The sequence below is a fragment of the Coturnix japonica genome, chromosome 13 (genome assembly GCF_054131305.1).
Source record: "Coturnix japonica strain WE chromosome 13, WE-NBRP24, whole genome shotgun sequence".
NCBI classification, from domain to species: Eukaryota; Metazoa; Chordata; class Aves; order Galliformes; family Phasianidae; genus Coturnix; species Coturnix japonica.
The window spans coordinates 13,061,041-13,075,361 of record NC_140675.1 but is presented as its reverse complement, the minus strand read 5'-3'; the positions used below and the strand labels follow the sequence as shown (position 1 = coordinate 13,075,361).

The 14,321-nt window shown below is 47.8% G+C and overlaps 1 protein-coding gene across 4 annotated transcripts in view; it reads left to right on the top strand.

The window, feature by feature from the left end:
* CACNA1H (calcium voltage-gated channel subunit alpha1 H) overlaps positions 1 to 14,321 on the top strand; it is a 194,335-nt gene that overhangs the window by 91,594 nt on the left and 88,420 nt on the right. For all 4 annotated transcript variants that reach the window (XM_085513923.1, XM_085513921.1, XM_085513922.1 and 1 more), the window contains exons 5-7: positions 1,071 to 1,168; positions 4,165 to 4,324; positions 11,741 to 12,056. In XM_085513923.1, the coding sequence (XP_085370049.1) occupies positions 1,071 to 1,168; positions 4,165 to 4,324; positions 11,741 to 12,056 (574 nt within the window). The remainder of the gene's footprint in view (positions 1 to 1,070; positions 1,169 to 4,164; positions 4,325 to 11,740; positions 12,057 to 14,321) is intronic.

Below are 14,321 nucleotides of genomic sequence, written 5' to 3'. Positions count from 1 at the left end.
GTGACACCAAGAAGCTGAAGTCCAAGGCAAAAGAGAAGCAAACATCTGGATATTCCCAGGCAAACTTTGCAGGGCGAAGCAAAGCACCAAATAAGCAGTACAGGGACACCCACGTAGTGATATTCCCAAGAAAGGCTGGAACTAAACCAAACCTTATTTCTCTGTTGCCTGAAATCCAGAAAATATGGCTACTTTTTCTTGATGGTACATAACCATTTTGGTCCATCCTGACTGGAGAATGCTTAACCTGACAATCTCTCCACTGAAGCTCCCTCTGCCAGCAGTTCTGCCTTCCTCTTTCTGTATCTGCTGGTTTCATTATTTTACTTTCAATGCTCTTTCTCTGTGGCATCCAGCAGCTTACTCATAGGGTTCTTCCGATGCTCTGACGTTATTTGAACAGACGTGGTGAGAGATTTGTGATATATTTACAAGCGCTTCCCCGTAGTCATACTCATAAATTGTAATTACAGCCATGCTAACTAGCCATAACCCCGTTTAAAAAACAACACTACTACCCACATTTGCTACTCATTGCTATAAAAGAAGAAAACTGACTAAACTTTATGTCCTTCCCAACCTGGGAGAGAAATATTTATGTGAAATGGAGACTGAGCATAAAAAATAAAATGTTCGTTATTCTTAATAATAAAATGAAAACAAAACTACTTTGTAGTCATTTGTTGGCTTTATTGTTCGTACTTTGGTCATAGGAGGATGGATAAGCTGGTGTGAAAATGTGCTGGGATGAGGGTAGGGCATGTACCATCTGAGCATCTCATTGATGTAGAGCTGTGCACAATGGGATAATGGCAAGGGTGAGCTGTGGGGAGCCCCAGCTCTGTGTTCCCTATTTACAGCTCTCTGCTGTGCTGAGTCCTGCTTGGATAGAAGCTCACTAGGTGTATGCCTGCTGGCTGTCCATGTGCTGTGCTGCTCACAGCCCTTCAGGGTTGGAAATATCCATTATATCCTGTATCAACAGTATAGGAGGAGCTTCTCCCCCACTCCACAGTCTCATGCCCATGGTTCACCCCATGCCCTGACATCTCTTCTCTCTTTCCCTGCAGCATGATGGAGTACTCCCTGGATGGACACAACGTCAGCCTGTCTGCCATCCGCACCGTGCGTGTGCTGCGGCCGCTGCGAGCCATTAACAGGGTTCCAAGTAAGTAACCATCAGCATGGCTTTGGAGAGCTCTGCCTTAAGCCTTGTGCTATCCTCTTCTCTTGCTGCCAAGGGCGAGCTCATCGATTTTGGTTTCTTTTCATTTTAATGTGAATTTACACATCGTTTATTAGTAGCAGTGGGGTTAACAAAGGGCAAGGGAGATTTTATACCTGACATGTCAAACTTTTGTGGCTGATTTCCAGCATTCTTGTGCACTCTCTGAAGCAAGTAGGCTCCCATCTCCCACTAAATAGCAAAGGTCCCATAAAGAAAGGGGAGAGATCCATTCTAAGAGAGATCTTCTTGCTGGGGATGGGCTCACTGTTTTCCTCAGGGTTATTTAAGGTCTCTCAGTCTCTGTGTTCAGGATTTGAAACGTGGTATTCTCCATTGTTGGTAAAACACCATGGAGGGTTTGTTGTCGTGTAGAACAAAATTGGGTTCGTCCACTGTAAGAATGTTCAAGTGGTCCCTAAATCCATTTTCGAGTGGCTTCAGCTGCTTGTCTCCTAAATCCAATTTGAAAGACGAACCAACAAGGTGAAATAATTTCCTGCTGTGCCAGCTGTCTGTTAAGCGACCCTTGTAAGGCACTAATTTCATTGCTCTTTACTCTTAACCATACTCTGCTCAATACAAAATGCAGCAGCAACATTGCATGAAAATCATGCATGTTTCTCACAACAAAAAAAGTACGTTTTGGGGTCTTTTTAAGAGCAAGTTTGAATGTCACACCCCACCAGTCATAGAGTCATGAAAGATGGAAAAGACCATTAAGATCATCAAGTCCAACCACTTTTCCTGTGCATCCTGCTGGGTTAAATTGCCCATCACGTCGGCACACCTACAGGCAGCACAGCAAACTCCCCTGGGTCAGTTTCAGTTCCAGTGCTTCAGACAGATGTGCAGTTCTTTTTGTCAGTCTGATGTTGGAGCTTTGAAGTGCAGCTTTCAGGCTGTCTTTTGGTCAGAAGACCAGAAACAGAAAACTATCATGTTTTGTTAATAGCGTATGAGATTAAACTCAAAGATTCAAGCTCATTTTTGGTATTGCCCAGCATGGTGGGTATCCAGGCTGGTCCAACACCATTACCAGCATCTCAAACCAGTTCCAGGCTGGGATCAGCATTCCTGGAGGACAGATAACTACAAATTTACCTGTTTATGAAACACCAGCTCCCTCTGATTGGCATATTACTGCTGTCAGTGTTTCAAACCAATGCCATAATCCCAGGGCCTATAGAGAAAGGATAACAAAAACCCTCTGTGTGTTGGATTTTGGGGTCTCCAGCGACGTTCTGTTGCTCTTCTTTCATCCATAGGGATGCTCCACTTCCAACAGGGAAGGAGGGACACCCCCACTTCTCAGTCTGTGCCCATGGCCCCAGTGCTGGGATGCCACCATCCAGAGTATTCAGTGTTTTCAGCCACAAAACAGATATGAATTATAGGCTGAAGCCTGGCATGCAGTTGCAGAGACCCATGAGAAACTGCCCAGCGATGTATCCATGTGGTGCCTGGGCACTTTCCTGGGCTCCAGCCAGTGCTGCTAGCATCGTGCTTCCAGGCACAATAAATTCACCCACGAGATGATTTCGTTTGTATTTGTTAAGAAAAGAAAGGAGAACCCCAGCCAATAAAAACATCGTCTCTATTAGAAATTATTCCTTGGAAATGACTGGAAAAATACAATTTCTGCGATTTATACGTTTGGCAGGGGCTGTAATTTGGGTGGTTGCTGGGTTTTTTTAGTAGTGGCCGCTGCTTTTTCAAGCCCGTTTTGCTGCTTTATGTTTATTTTTTCTGCTGTGTGGTTCCAAACCCATTTCACATGGAATGGGAACAAAAAGAAATCCTCGTTTCAGCCCAGGCAGTGCTCGTGGACTTTTCCCATGGCAGAGCTGCACTCTGCTGAGGGCCCCGAGCACCCGGACAAGTGAGCAGATAGAGGGCTTCCATCTCCAGAACAGTGCCACCAAACAACACGAAATACCAGCAATAGCTGAGCAGAAAAATGTTGTCTGGCACACAAAGAGGAATTCTAAGCATTTTTTGGTAAGAGAGACAGGCACAGGGCTGAGGCATTATGGTGCACCGCTGACACTTTCACCAGGCCCACGAGCATCACAGGATGAGCAGGAGCATTGGAAACTGGAGCTGGAAATCAGTGGGGGAAAGCAGCTCGCATTGGTGTGAGTGCAGCTTGTTTGGGTCAGAAGGGACCTTTAAGATCATCTAGTTCTAACCTGTACTATAGGCAAGACCAGGTTGCTCCAAATCCCATTCCCTCATGGGGTGGCTGATGGGCTGAGGAGCAGACCTCACACAGATGGTTAAAAGAGTTTGCTGAGCACTTTTTAGTGAGACAAAATGCTTCCAAAGGTGGCAGTGTCACCACTTGGCCCTGCAGATGCATGGTTTGTCATCATGTGTTAAACCTGAGCCATTCTCTGCCGAGTGCTGGGCTCATGATGCTTGTTTTATTCCTTCCTATGACTTAGCACTTGCTTTTGTCTCTTGCTCTTTTCATTATTCCTCCTCTCATCAATTATCCACTGTTGAAATGAGAGCTGGTCAGTGTTTCCAAGGCTCATTTAAACTCTGTGGAGCAGTAAGTCCTCATTCCCTTTTTATTCTGGCATTCTCTTTGGGTTTGAAGGTGCCCTGGAGCAGCACCCAATTCCTGCTCAGTCCATGCAGGGAGCGATACCAGGAGCTGATGGGGACACAAAGGTTTGCTGCGGCCCCACGAGCTTCACTCATTTCTCCATTGTTGTATTCAAGCTGAGAGTTCTTGCACAGAAATCAGCTTGTCCCTGGCAGCACAGGTGCTGGGGAGCCCCTGATGTGGGTACATGTTCACAGAGAGCCTTGCAGGGATTTGCAGGACTGAATGGAGCATCCCAGTTCCTCTGCCCTGGCTGCAAGGCATGGAACACCCTGTTTGTTCCATCACCCAGCTCTTCTAACCTGTTTTCTCCTTCTCCCCCCAGGTATGCGAATACTCGTCACCCTGCTGTTAGATACTCTGCCTATGTTAGGCAACGTCCTCCTCTTGTGCTTCTTTGTCTTCTTCATCTTTGGGATCGTCGGTGTGCAGCTCTGGGCAGGGCTGCTGAGAAACAGGTGTTTCCTGGACAGGAATTTGGCAACGTAAGTACAGCAGAGGTCTCCTCCTGTTCTTCCTTTCTCCTTCTTCCATGATGGAGGAGCCCGTGGTACTGGTGGTGGTAGTTGAGGTGCTCGGAAGTGGTCCCCCCAGCACATCCTCTGAGTCCTGTTTCCCTCCCAGCACTTGGACACTGTAGGTTGCTGGCTGCAGGACTCCCAAGTCCAGTGAGGTTCTTCTTGTTGGCAGCTTTCTGAGGACTTGCAGTGGCTTTCTTGTTTTTTCTTGTTTTTTTTGGGTCTGGGAGGTCACCCATCATGGCACAGATTTCAGCACAAGGTTAATCAGGAGTGTGCATGCTAGAACATACAGTGGAATCGAGATGCTGCTGAAACACCCTGTATGTCTCTGTAGGACCAGTAAGATATGTCTCATGATGCTGAAGGCATTAGAAGATATTTGTACCACTCTCAGCCTGAAACAGGGATAAGGAATGTGTAGCACATCCAGTCACCTACTGATGCAAACTTTAGTTTTAAGTTCTTCCAAGCTCAGCAGGTTGCATGGAACAGCTTCCCTGCCAGGTGCTGCAGGTGCTAATAGACCTTAATTGCCCAGATGACTTTTACCTGGGTCCCCCCACCCTGCCTGTGGCCCTTCACTTAAGCTCTCAGCAGGGCTGTAGGTGTACCTGTCTCTAGCTCTCTTACAGTCCGGCTGCCTGGATGGGTCTGGCCCTGCTCCATCACTTGTTACACTTTGAGCTGGCATTGGGTGGCCTGTGGCTGTTGGCTTGTTCCCTGTCATAGGGCAGCCCTACCCTTACTTGTCTTATCATCACAAACAAAATCAGGACTGCATGTGAGTTGACAGCGTCCCTGCAGAGAACAAGGTGTGCAGAACAAATCCTTGCAGAAAGTCTCCTCTTAAAGGTTGCTGGAGATACGAGCTGTTTAGAGGTGAGGAAATGCCTGAAGGTAACTAACTGGGGCAGCTCCAGCTCTTCAAGGGGAGATATGGCCTCTAATTATGTCTGTCATCATCTGCTGCCCGCAATGTATTGTCTTGGAAATGAGCAGGTATCATCCCTTGGATTTACCCTGTTCTACCTCACACTGAGCAGAGTGGTGGCACAGAGCTATAGCTGGATGGGGAGGGTCCTCCAAAGACCCTGGACCAGGTGTCTAAAATACTGTGTTATTTCCTGCAAAGTGGAGATTTAAAACTAATCATGAGATGATTGTTTGCTGAGTAGAGATATTAAGCAGCTAGGAAGTGGGCTGTTAGGTAAAGGCTATTAGCAGCATCAAAGGCATCACAGGATCTGCTTATCAGGGTCCCAACCACTCTGCAGCAGTCAGGTTCCTTGTGATCAGTCCTGGGAGCTGTTTGATGAGGCAGGAGCACTGTGAGGTGTTCTCCTTCCTCCTTCACAGCCCATCAGGAGCTTCAGAGAAAACGTTGCTGTGATGGCTGGAGCTGCCATCTGAGTCTCTTTTGCTGGGTAAGCTTTAGACCACAGGAAACTGGCAGGAAATCCACATTTCCAGGCACTGAGATAATGTGTGTGCACTGATCCAGTGGCCTTCATCACCCCAACAGTAAGTTGTGTAGGTTTGAAGGCATTGAGTGAATGAGGAGTAGTGTCACAGGGAAAGATGTCGCACACATGGCCCAAAACTCACAGCTCTGGCCTCAGATAAGCATTTCCCACTGACCAGCAGTAGGATGCTGTCTGCCTGCAAAGCAGCATGGACACGCAAGCCCAGGGTTGGACTGGAGAGGATCCATCACTTGCTCTATCCCTTTGCTGAGCTGCTGTGCTTGGCATCACTGCTGAGAGCCTTGACCATCCATCCCCTCCCAGGGAAAGCTGACAATGAGAACAAAACAACATCCAAACCTTCAGGCAGGGGCTGTGGGATTAAAGTTAAGCTCTGGTTTTGGATAGAAGTAAACAGAGTGGAGTTCTGCAGGGAAGTAGGAATGAGAAGCTGGTCATCTAGTCTCATCTGCCAAGTCCTACTAAATCCCACTGTTGTTGTTCTCAGCCTGAAATAATTTTCACCAGCACTCCAGCAAACCATGGGCAGTGCAGGGTTGGATGGGTGGATGGTGCCCTGTGCTGAGCAGGTGATGCTCCTGGTTCAGGTTTCCTTCCAGTGCTTTGAAGGGGTGGCCTTGAGTTATGGGCAGGGCTCCCCATGGTATTTTCAATGGATGAGTGAGGCTGTGACTCCCTTGCCGTAGCTGGACATCAGTTCTGGTGCCTTGGGGGCTTCTGTGCTTCAGAGCCCCTTCAGCTCCTGGATTGCTCAGTGACTGGGCAGTTTCACTTAGCATCATGCAGCAGCAGGAATGGCAGTACTAAGATGGGCTCTGAGTGTAGGAGTTTGCCAGCAGTAGGAAATGAAAGGGAAATTTCACCCAGCTTTTAGGCTGGCCTGGTCTGAGAGCCTTCTCCGAAGAGCAAGCCTGACCAGCAGTTTACCTGTTAGATCTCAGATCTGCTGTCCCCACACAGCCCCTTTGGTTCCCTGCTGCCAGCAGGAGATGCTGCCATGGTCAATAAAGGATCTGGGTCACCCCCAGTGTGTTGTTGCTGCTCCTCACTCGTGTGTTATGTTGTTATGCAGAGGAGTGTTTTTCTTCCTCGTGGAGCCTTTCAGAGGGCTCAGCAGGTTGGAAGCAGGAGAGGGGAGAGAGCTGTGAAGTGTTTCGTATTTATCTAATGCTGCAGGACAGTTCTAATGTGAGCGCTTCGGTCTTAATTAACTCTGTATCCGCTTGGTATTGTACTGCCTTTGGCTCCTTGGCTTTTGTAGAACTGTGCAAAGGAACACACAGCTCAGGCAGGCAGCTGGCAGTTTGAAAGGTACTTCTGAGGGTTGCTTAATTGCTCCTCCCGGCATCTCTCCATGTTGCAGAGATGGGTTGGCAGCGGGGTTTCTTCCAGAAGGCAGCCTTCCCTCAGAGGGACATGAGCCTGTTTGGTGCTTCTTGCCTTTTCTCTTTCCTCCTCCATTCCTCAGGAAGCTGAAGCAGGATTGTGCTCACACCATGCTCCAGCACTTAAGTGTTATGCCATGGGAGGACTGAGTCTGGGGCAGATGGGGCAGAGCTCTTCAGCCTCCCTTGGTGTGGGAAAGGATGGACTTTCCTGCTCAATTCTATCCTTCCTACACATAAACATACCCAGGGCAATACAGCAAAGCTGCTGTAAGCTCAGAGAAAGATGCACGCTGGGCAGCTGGCCTAGAAAGGGGCGTTAATCCTTTCTAATGTGATAACAAGATCCATTCTGGGGCTTAGTTTCTCATGACTTTTCCCCGGAGCTCAAGAGTCTCGCGATTAGTGGATTCATTACCATTAATAAGTTCTTTGAACTGTGCCTGTTGGCAAGAAACAGGGCAGCCCGATTGACCTTTTGTGCATGTGGAGGTAGGTGGTCTTGACAGGGCACATTCATTTATACTGTGGATGTTGGGGATTCTCACTCTTTGCTTCTCATTCCTGCTCTCTTCCTGTCTTTCCCCTTTTTGGTTTTGCCAGTACGACCTTCAAACAGGGGAACTGGAAGAAGGTCTTAAACTGGTAGTGTTGGCTGCTGGTTGGGGTATCCCTTCCCACTGTTCTCTCTGTGCCACTGTGGGACCCTCCCAGCCGTGTTGATGCTCATGATGTCGTGTGCCCAAGTAGACAAAGAAAGGAGAAGGGTTTGAAAAGGGCTGGGCAGGAACTGGCCCTGCTGCGATTGAATTTGGCCTGATGAGGGCAGGACTCTTAGTTTGTAAATTATCATTTTATTTTTTGGAGGGGCTGGGGGGATGTTGCAAAAATGAGCAAGGGAGAGAGGATAAAACCAGTTAGCGGCAGAACCGCACCAAACTTCATCCACTCTTTGCAATCAAGCTGTGCTTTATTTTCCTGCTTTTATTTTCCTCCCACAGCCACCAAAGTGTCGTTCTTTGCCTTTCTCCCTTGCGTCTCTCCGCAGCTTATTAGATCACAGCCCGAGGCAGCGTGTCTGCGAGCAGCCTTTTCTCCTTCAGCACAGGGCTTCCTAAACTGTGACTCAGAGGCAACATGCAGCCTCTGAGATCTGACTGGTTCATCGAGAGCCTTTCAAGTTGCAATGTGTACTGAACAGAGAGGCAAGGAATGGGATGGGGTTTGGTCCTATGGCTCTCCAGCCTGGCTGTGTTCTCCCCTTCAATAGAACTGGGTGCATGGGCTCCCTCAGAACTGGCTGGCACATTACTAGCTGTATCCCTGCCCTGCCTCTACTGGGAGGGTGGAGATCACCTCTGGGGGCTGAAATGAAGATGATTCATCCAGGTCAATGCATAAGTGTCCCTCCTGCAGCTGGGAGGGCAATCAGCTGCGTGCAGCGCTGGATGCCATGTGTCACTGTGCCATGGTGTGAAAGGCAGTTCGTGTGGCTGAATGCTGTGTGTCATTGTGCCACAGTGGGAGAGGCAGCTCCCAGGGGCTTGGCTGTGAGATTGGAGCAGAGCATCACACTGACGCATCAGCCCTTCTGTCTGAGCACTTCTTCCATGGGCAGTGTTCTTGGCACAGGCGTATGCATGTCTGCATTTGAACATGAAACTGCTCCCGGGAAAGGAGCTTGTGCAGCCATAGCTGCTAATTACCCAATCATCCCTCCAGATGGTCCCTCTCCCTTTGCAAGTCCAGCTTTGCTCTGGGTAGAATCCTAATTACACTGGCCTGTGAGCTGCAGCATGCTGAGCCTTCCCTCCCACCTGCTGCCAACTGCCTTTTGCGATCGGGGAACTCCTGCTGCTGGTGTTGCTTCCAGGGTGTGGGGAAGGAAATAAGTTTTTGTAGAGTTTCACAGCTCCTCCTGGCTCCGGAGGAAATTTTCCTTTGTGATCAGTTCTAGTCTGGAGGAGCGTCATCTGGAGCAGCACATCCAGATCAAAGGGCATTGCTTTAAGCGAAACAAGAAAGAGCAAAAGATGTTTTCGGGATCACTCAGCCTTGCTGCAGGGATCTCAGTTCAGTGCATAGCTTCAGGTGTGCAGGTTAAGGGCTGTGAGACTTGCCTGTGGCTCTCTGTGCTGCAAGCAGCAGGTTTGGGCACTGAGAGCTGCCCAACCAGAGCCAAAGCTTTGGGTTTATGTAATTCATCTCATCAGGATTTGATGAGAATTGTGGAGGGCTGTGGAACTCAAACTGGAGGTGCTTCGATGGGAAGGTACTATGTGAGACATCTTAGCATCTGTCGTTTCCTTAGGGACTCAGGGAGCAGCTTTGCCAGTTCCTGTTTTCTGCATCTGAATGCAGCCCCTCTGTACCCACTAAAGCCAACACAGAGCTCCCTGCTGCTGGCAAGGCAGGATAAATTGCTGCTTGTCTCTTCTGCTCCCTCTGTTTCTTCACTCAAGTTCCTCTGCTGTCTTTGCCCACAGCCTGTAGCAACTCCAGACACATCCCTGTGTCTCGGTGCCTTTTAATTCTTTGCAAACTTCCACCATAACCCCCTTTGTGTGACAAACTCCTCTGCTTGTAGCATCTGATCTTGCAGCAAACAAGGTGCTGGTGCAGTGCTTACCTTTATCTTCTGCTTGTTTTATATGGAAATTTTCTCCGAGTGAAACCATTCCGTGGGCGAGGAAAGAGAAAGCTGAAAGAAAAACATTTTTTCATGTGTTTCTTCCTTGTCTCTTGAATCTAAGCTACGGGGAGGCAGATTTTACAGTTGTGTCTGGGGGGAAATGGGAGTGTTGTGTGATGGGAGGCAAATAGCTGCTGAATGAGTTGTTATGCACAGCCAACAATACCCAATTCCGCTGCTGTGCTCCTCTTGCAGCTGGATGAATCTCAGCACCCATCTCAGGTTATTCATTGGCAGAAGAAAAAGTTGTTCAGGAAAGTTGTTCAGGGCTCATTTCCCGTTGGCTCTGCCCTGCAGCAATTGCTTTCTCCTAAAGAGCAGTTGCTGAGTGACTCCTGCTTTACTCAGGGGTCATGGGGAGCAATTTCAGGCCATCATATAAAATATCACTTGCTCATTAATTATTAGAGCTGCACGTATTCAATAGTTGGGAACATTCAGAACAAATTGAAAGAAAAATATACAGCTGTCCTGTATTGAAGAATTACCTGCTTGTCTGCAACCCACATTTCACTTGGTCTTGTGATCTGTGTTGCCTTTTCCCTTATCTCCAGCTTGATCCTTGCATCTTAGATTCCCACCACTCTAAGCACAGCAGATCTGCTACTGGAGGTCTTGTCACCTTCTTTCTTTGAGCAGTGAGTGCTGATGTGCCCCACAAATGTTCATCCATTGCTATGGAGAGAGACCTGGACTCAGAACACCGCTTGGAAAAGGCACATCCCTGCCGTGCTGCAATTAGAGCACTTGCTTGTCTTCTCTCTAACAGAGCTCTATAAATTTATCCAGGCCAATTAAATCTGCACCCAGTTCCTGTTAACGTGGGCTTTTTCCTTCTGTAAGAACAGAAGGATGCCCATAGCTGCCTCTCTCCTTATTAAAGTTCAGCTCACTCATCCTGGAGACGTGCTGAGGGGGAAATTTCTTGGAAAGCAGCTTTGCCTTCGGGTCATCTGAAGCATGATCTGAGCATCAGAAGAGCTCTGTTAAAACCCTTATCTGGAAACAGAAAGTTACCAGCCCTGGCTTTTAGGAAGCACCTGAGCTGCTTTTTTCCTCTCTCTTTACCACTTTGTTTCAGCTGTCAGCAGTCTTGCCTCATTTGCTCACTTAGAAAACTCAGTGTGATATTTAACTGAAAGATCACTGGAGCCTTATAGGACGCTGTAAGCAAACAGCTTTATAGGCAATGGTCAGGGCTGACGTCTCAGCTGTGACTTGCTGTCCCCTGTCTGATGAGATGGAAATGGGAGGAATTGGCATTGAGTTGCTGGGCTTTGGGATTTGCAGGCAGAAGGGAGGCACTTCAGAGGGATGTAGTCACCGGGACCTTGTCCTCCTACTGATGAGATACAGTCCAGACTCAGGGTCATACTTTTGGCCATGGAAAGAGGCAGCATAAATGATGTTTTTGGAAGTATTTATCATTCTTGCTTCTCTGTGGTTGCTCTATGTGCTGAGAAGCAGGTGCTGGGTTTGCACTGCGTGATGGGCACTGGTGCTCCTTACTCCAGGGGTGCAGCTGTGGAGGGGACACTGCACAGAGAGAGATGATACTGGGGGGGTGGCTGTGTGATGGCAGCTGTTGTGTGGAGCTGCAGGAAGAGTTCTTGTTGTTGTGTAGCCTTTCACAGAATGGTTTGAGCTGGAAAAGACCTCTAAAGGCCATCTGATCCCACTCCCTGCACTGAGCAAGGACACCCACAGCTCCATCAGTTCTCAGAGCCCCGACCAGCCTGACTGTGGGTGTCTGCAGGGATGAGGCATTGCCACCTCTCTGACAACCTGTTCTCATCCATCTTTCCTTCTTCCCCTCCAGGACGTATAACCTTACCTTCCTGCATCCGTACTACCGCACAGACGAAGCAGAGGAGAATCCATTCATCTGCTCATCCCATCGTGAGAACGGCATGCAGAAATGCTCCAACATCCCAACCAGGAAGGAGTACAAGGTGGAGTGCACCTTGAGCATGGACTCCTACACCCCAAATTTATACAACCCTGACTTCAGCAGCAAGAATGCCTGCATAAACTGGAACCAGTATTACAACGTATGCATGGCAGGGGATGTAAACCCACACAATGGAGCTATCAATTTTGATAATATTGGCTATGCCTGGATAGCTATATTTCAGGTATGATTCTCTAAAGGTTTCCTGTTTCTTTGTTTTTTCATCCTTTGCTTGGGAGGATTTTGATCAATGCCTCAGTAGAGAAAGGAATTTGCTTGCCACCTGCATGAAGCTGCACATAAAGACATGTAGAGTAAATGAATTAGACACTGTGCACCAGTGCTCCAAGAGAGCACTTGGAGAGATTTGAGGGAATGGCCACTTTTCAGTGTTCTGGATGAGAGGGGAAATGCTTTGGGCAGACAAAAATCCAGCAAGTTGTGGCACTGCAGATTAGACCTGGTTAAATCCTAAGAAGGAAATCTCTTTGGGAGCTGGGGTCCTTATTTATTGCTGCAGTATCAGGAAATGGAGAAAAATGTCTACGTCCTTAAGCAAGATTTAATATTGGTCTGAAATGTAGCAGCTAGCATGATGGCAACGTTTGGGCCTGAATCAAGAGTCACAAGGTCATACTGGTTAGCATGGTATGCTATGGGAGGAGGAAATAACCCAGACTGTTCTGGGTAGAATATGTGGGAAGAGATGTCTACTCATGTGGGGCTGGAGTCTGACTTGATCCCCTCTTGTACAGCTCTGCACTGGAGACCACAGTGCTGCTGGCTCTCAGGCTGGGGAGCAATTCATGGGTGGCAAATGATAAGGCATACTCCAGTAACCAAAGCATTTCCAGTGCATCTGTAGCCCTGGAACACTGCAGAGCTCATCTGCGCAGTCCCAAGGCTGTGGTCTCTTAGGGCTGGTGGATTTGAAGCGAGCTGTGCATGGTTTTCAGCCTTTATTTTGCAGTTTGTTTTTGATGCCGATTTCTTTGTGCTTTCTGCTACATGTCCTATTTTATTTGGTCTTCCTGAAGAGCAAGTGACGTCTATTCCTGAAAGAGAGACAATCTCCTTTCAGTTTTCTTAATGACAAGTAATTGCTCGTTCACCTCTCTAAATTCCACTGCTGAATTTCCTTCTGGTTTCATATTATAATATGAACATAATAACTTGTCATTTTATCTGAGGGCTGCGAGGAGGCGTTTGCTTGCTCTGAGCATCTTGTTTGCTCTCGCAGCAGCACACCTCAAATTGCACTGTTGCTGGTGTCAGGGGCTCAAAGCCAAGATTTCAGCTGGTACCTTTGGAAAGAGCAAAGGGTCTGGCAAGGCTGGATCTTGCACCTATAGATCACTTTAGCCCATGCCAGCAGGTTTATGGATGAATTTAATGCCATTTAGGTCACCCAAATGCTAAAGAGTGTTTCCAGACAAACACTCTTATATCTTTATCTCTCTGAGTTTTCAGAATAGGAGATGAGAACAACGTAACTCTTAAGTAAAGAAGCAGCTGCTGGGAGTAATGTGGTTGCTTAGCTTGGGTGTGGAAAGAGTAAACCATTACTGCAAGAGGTTGGGTGGTGAATCGAAACAATTGCTATAAGCAGAGAACATTTAACAAATAAAGCTGTTGAGTCGTGCTCTCGTTACTTTTAATATTGAGGCTGGGTAGCACCAGGTCAGCAGTTAGATGAGGCCTCAAAGGAAGGAGTGCAGAAAGCAGAACTGATGGCTTTCGTAGCCTGGGAGCTTCCCTGCGAGTTGGTATTGAATTACCAGGCAGAAAGCACTGTGCTGTGCTCTGAATGAGACGGATCCAATTGTCCTGAGCCCTTCTGGGGAATAATGAATACGTGGTACTTTGCAAGGGTTATGACAGAGGACTGAACCTCAAGGGCTGGCGAGCCTCCCGTTTGCATAATGGCAGTCTTAAGACTCAGCTGGATAAAACATCCCTCATGATTTATCCCAAATGAGTTTGAAATCTAGTACGGTTTAAGAGCTGTCAGAAGACAGATTGGTGAAATGAGCCCCACAGGTGAAATAGGGAAGGAATCTTCTGAGTACAGTGACTGCAAGTTGTGCCCATGAGTTTTCAAGGGCAATCTGATGCTGTGAGGTCTGCAAACAAACAAAATCAAAAGCAGACCTTGACAGGGGAATCTGCATTTCTTTGCTCCTTGTGGATGGGATGCCAGTGCAGGAAGCTGGCAGCGTGGCTGAGCTTTCTCATCTGTCAGAGTTTGGATTTGAGAAGCTAAGTTGAAAGATATTTAGCTTTGTGGTAGTGATCCTAAACTTGCAGATAACCTGGCATACAGATGGGACCCATGGTAGGGCACAACAGACAGTGAAAGACATTGCTGACCTAAGCAGAAGAGTGAGAAGCATCAAACAGGAGAGCCAACCCAGCGCAGACAAAATCCGAAAGTAATAAGGACAGTAAC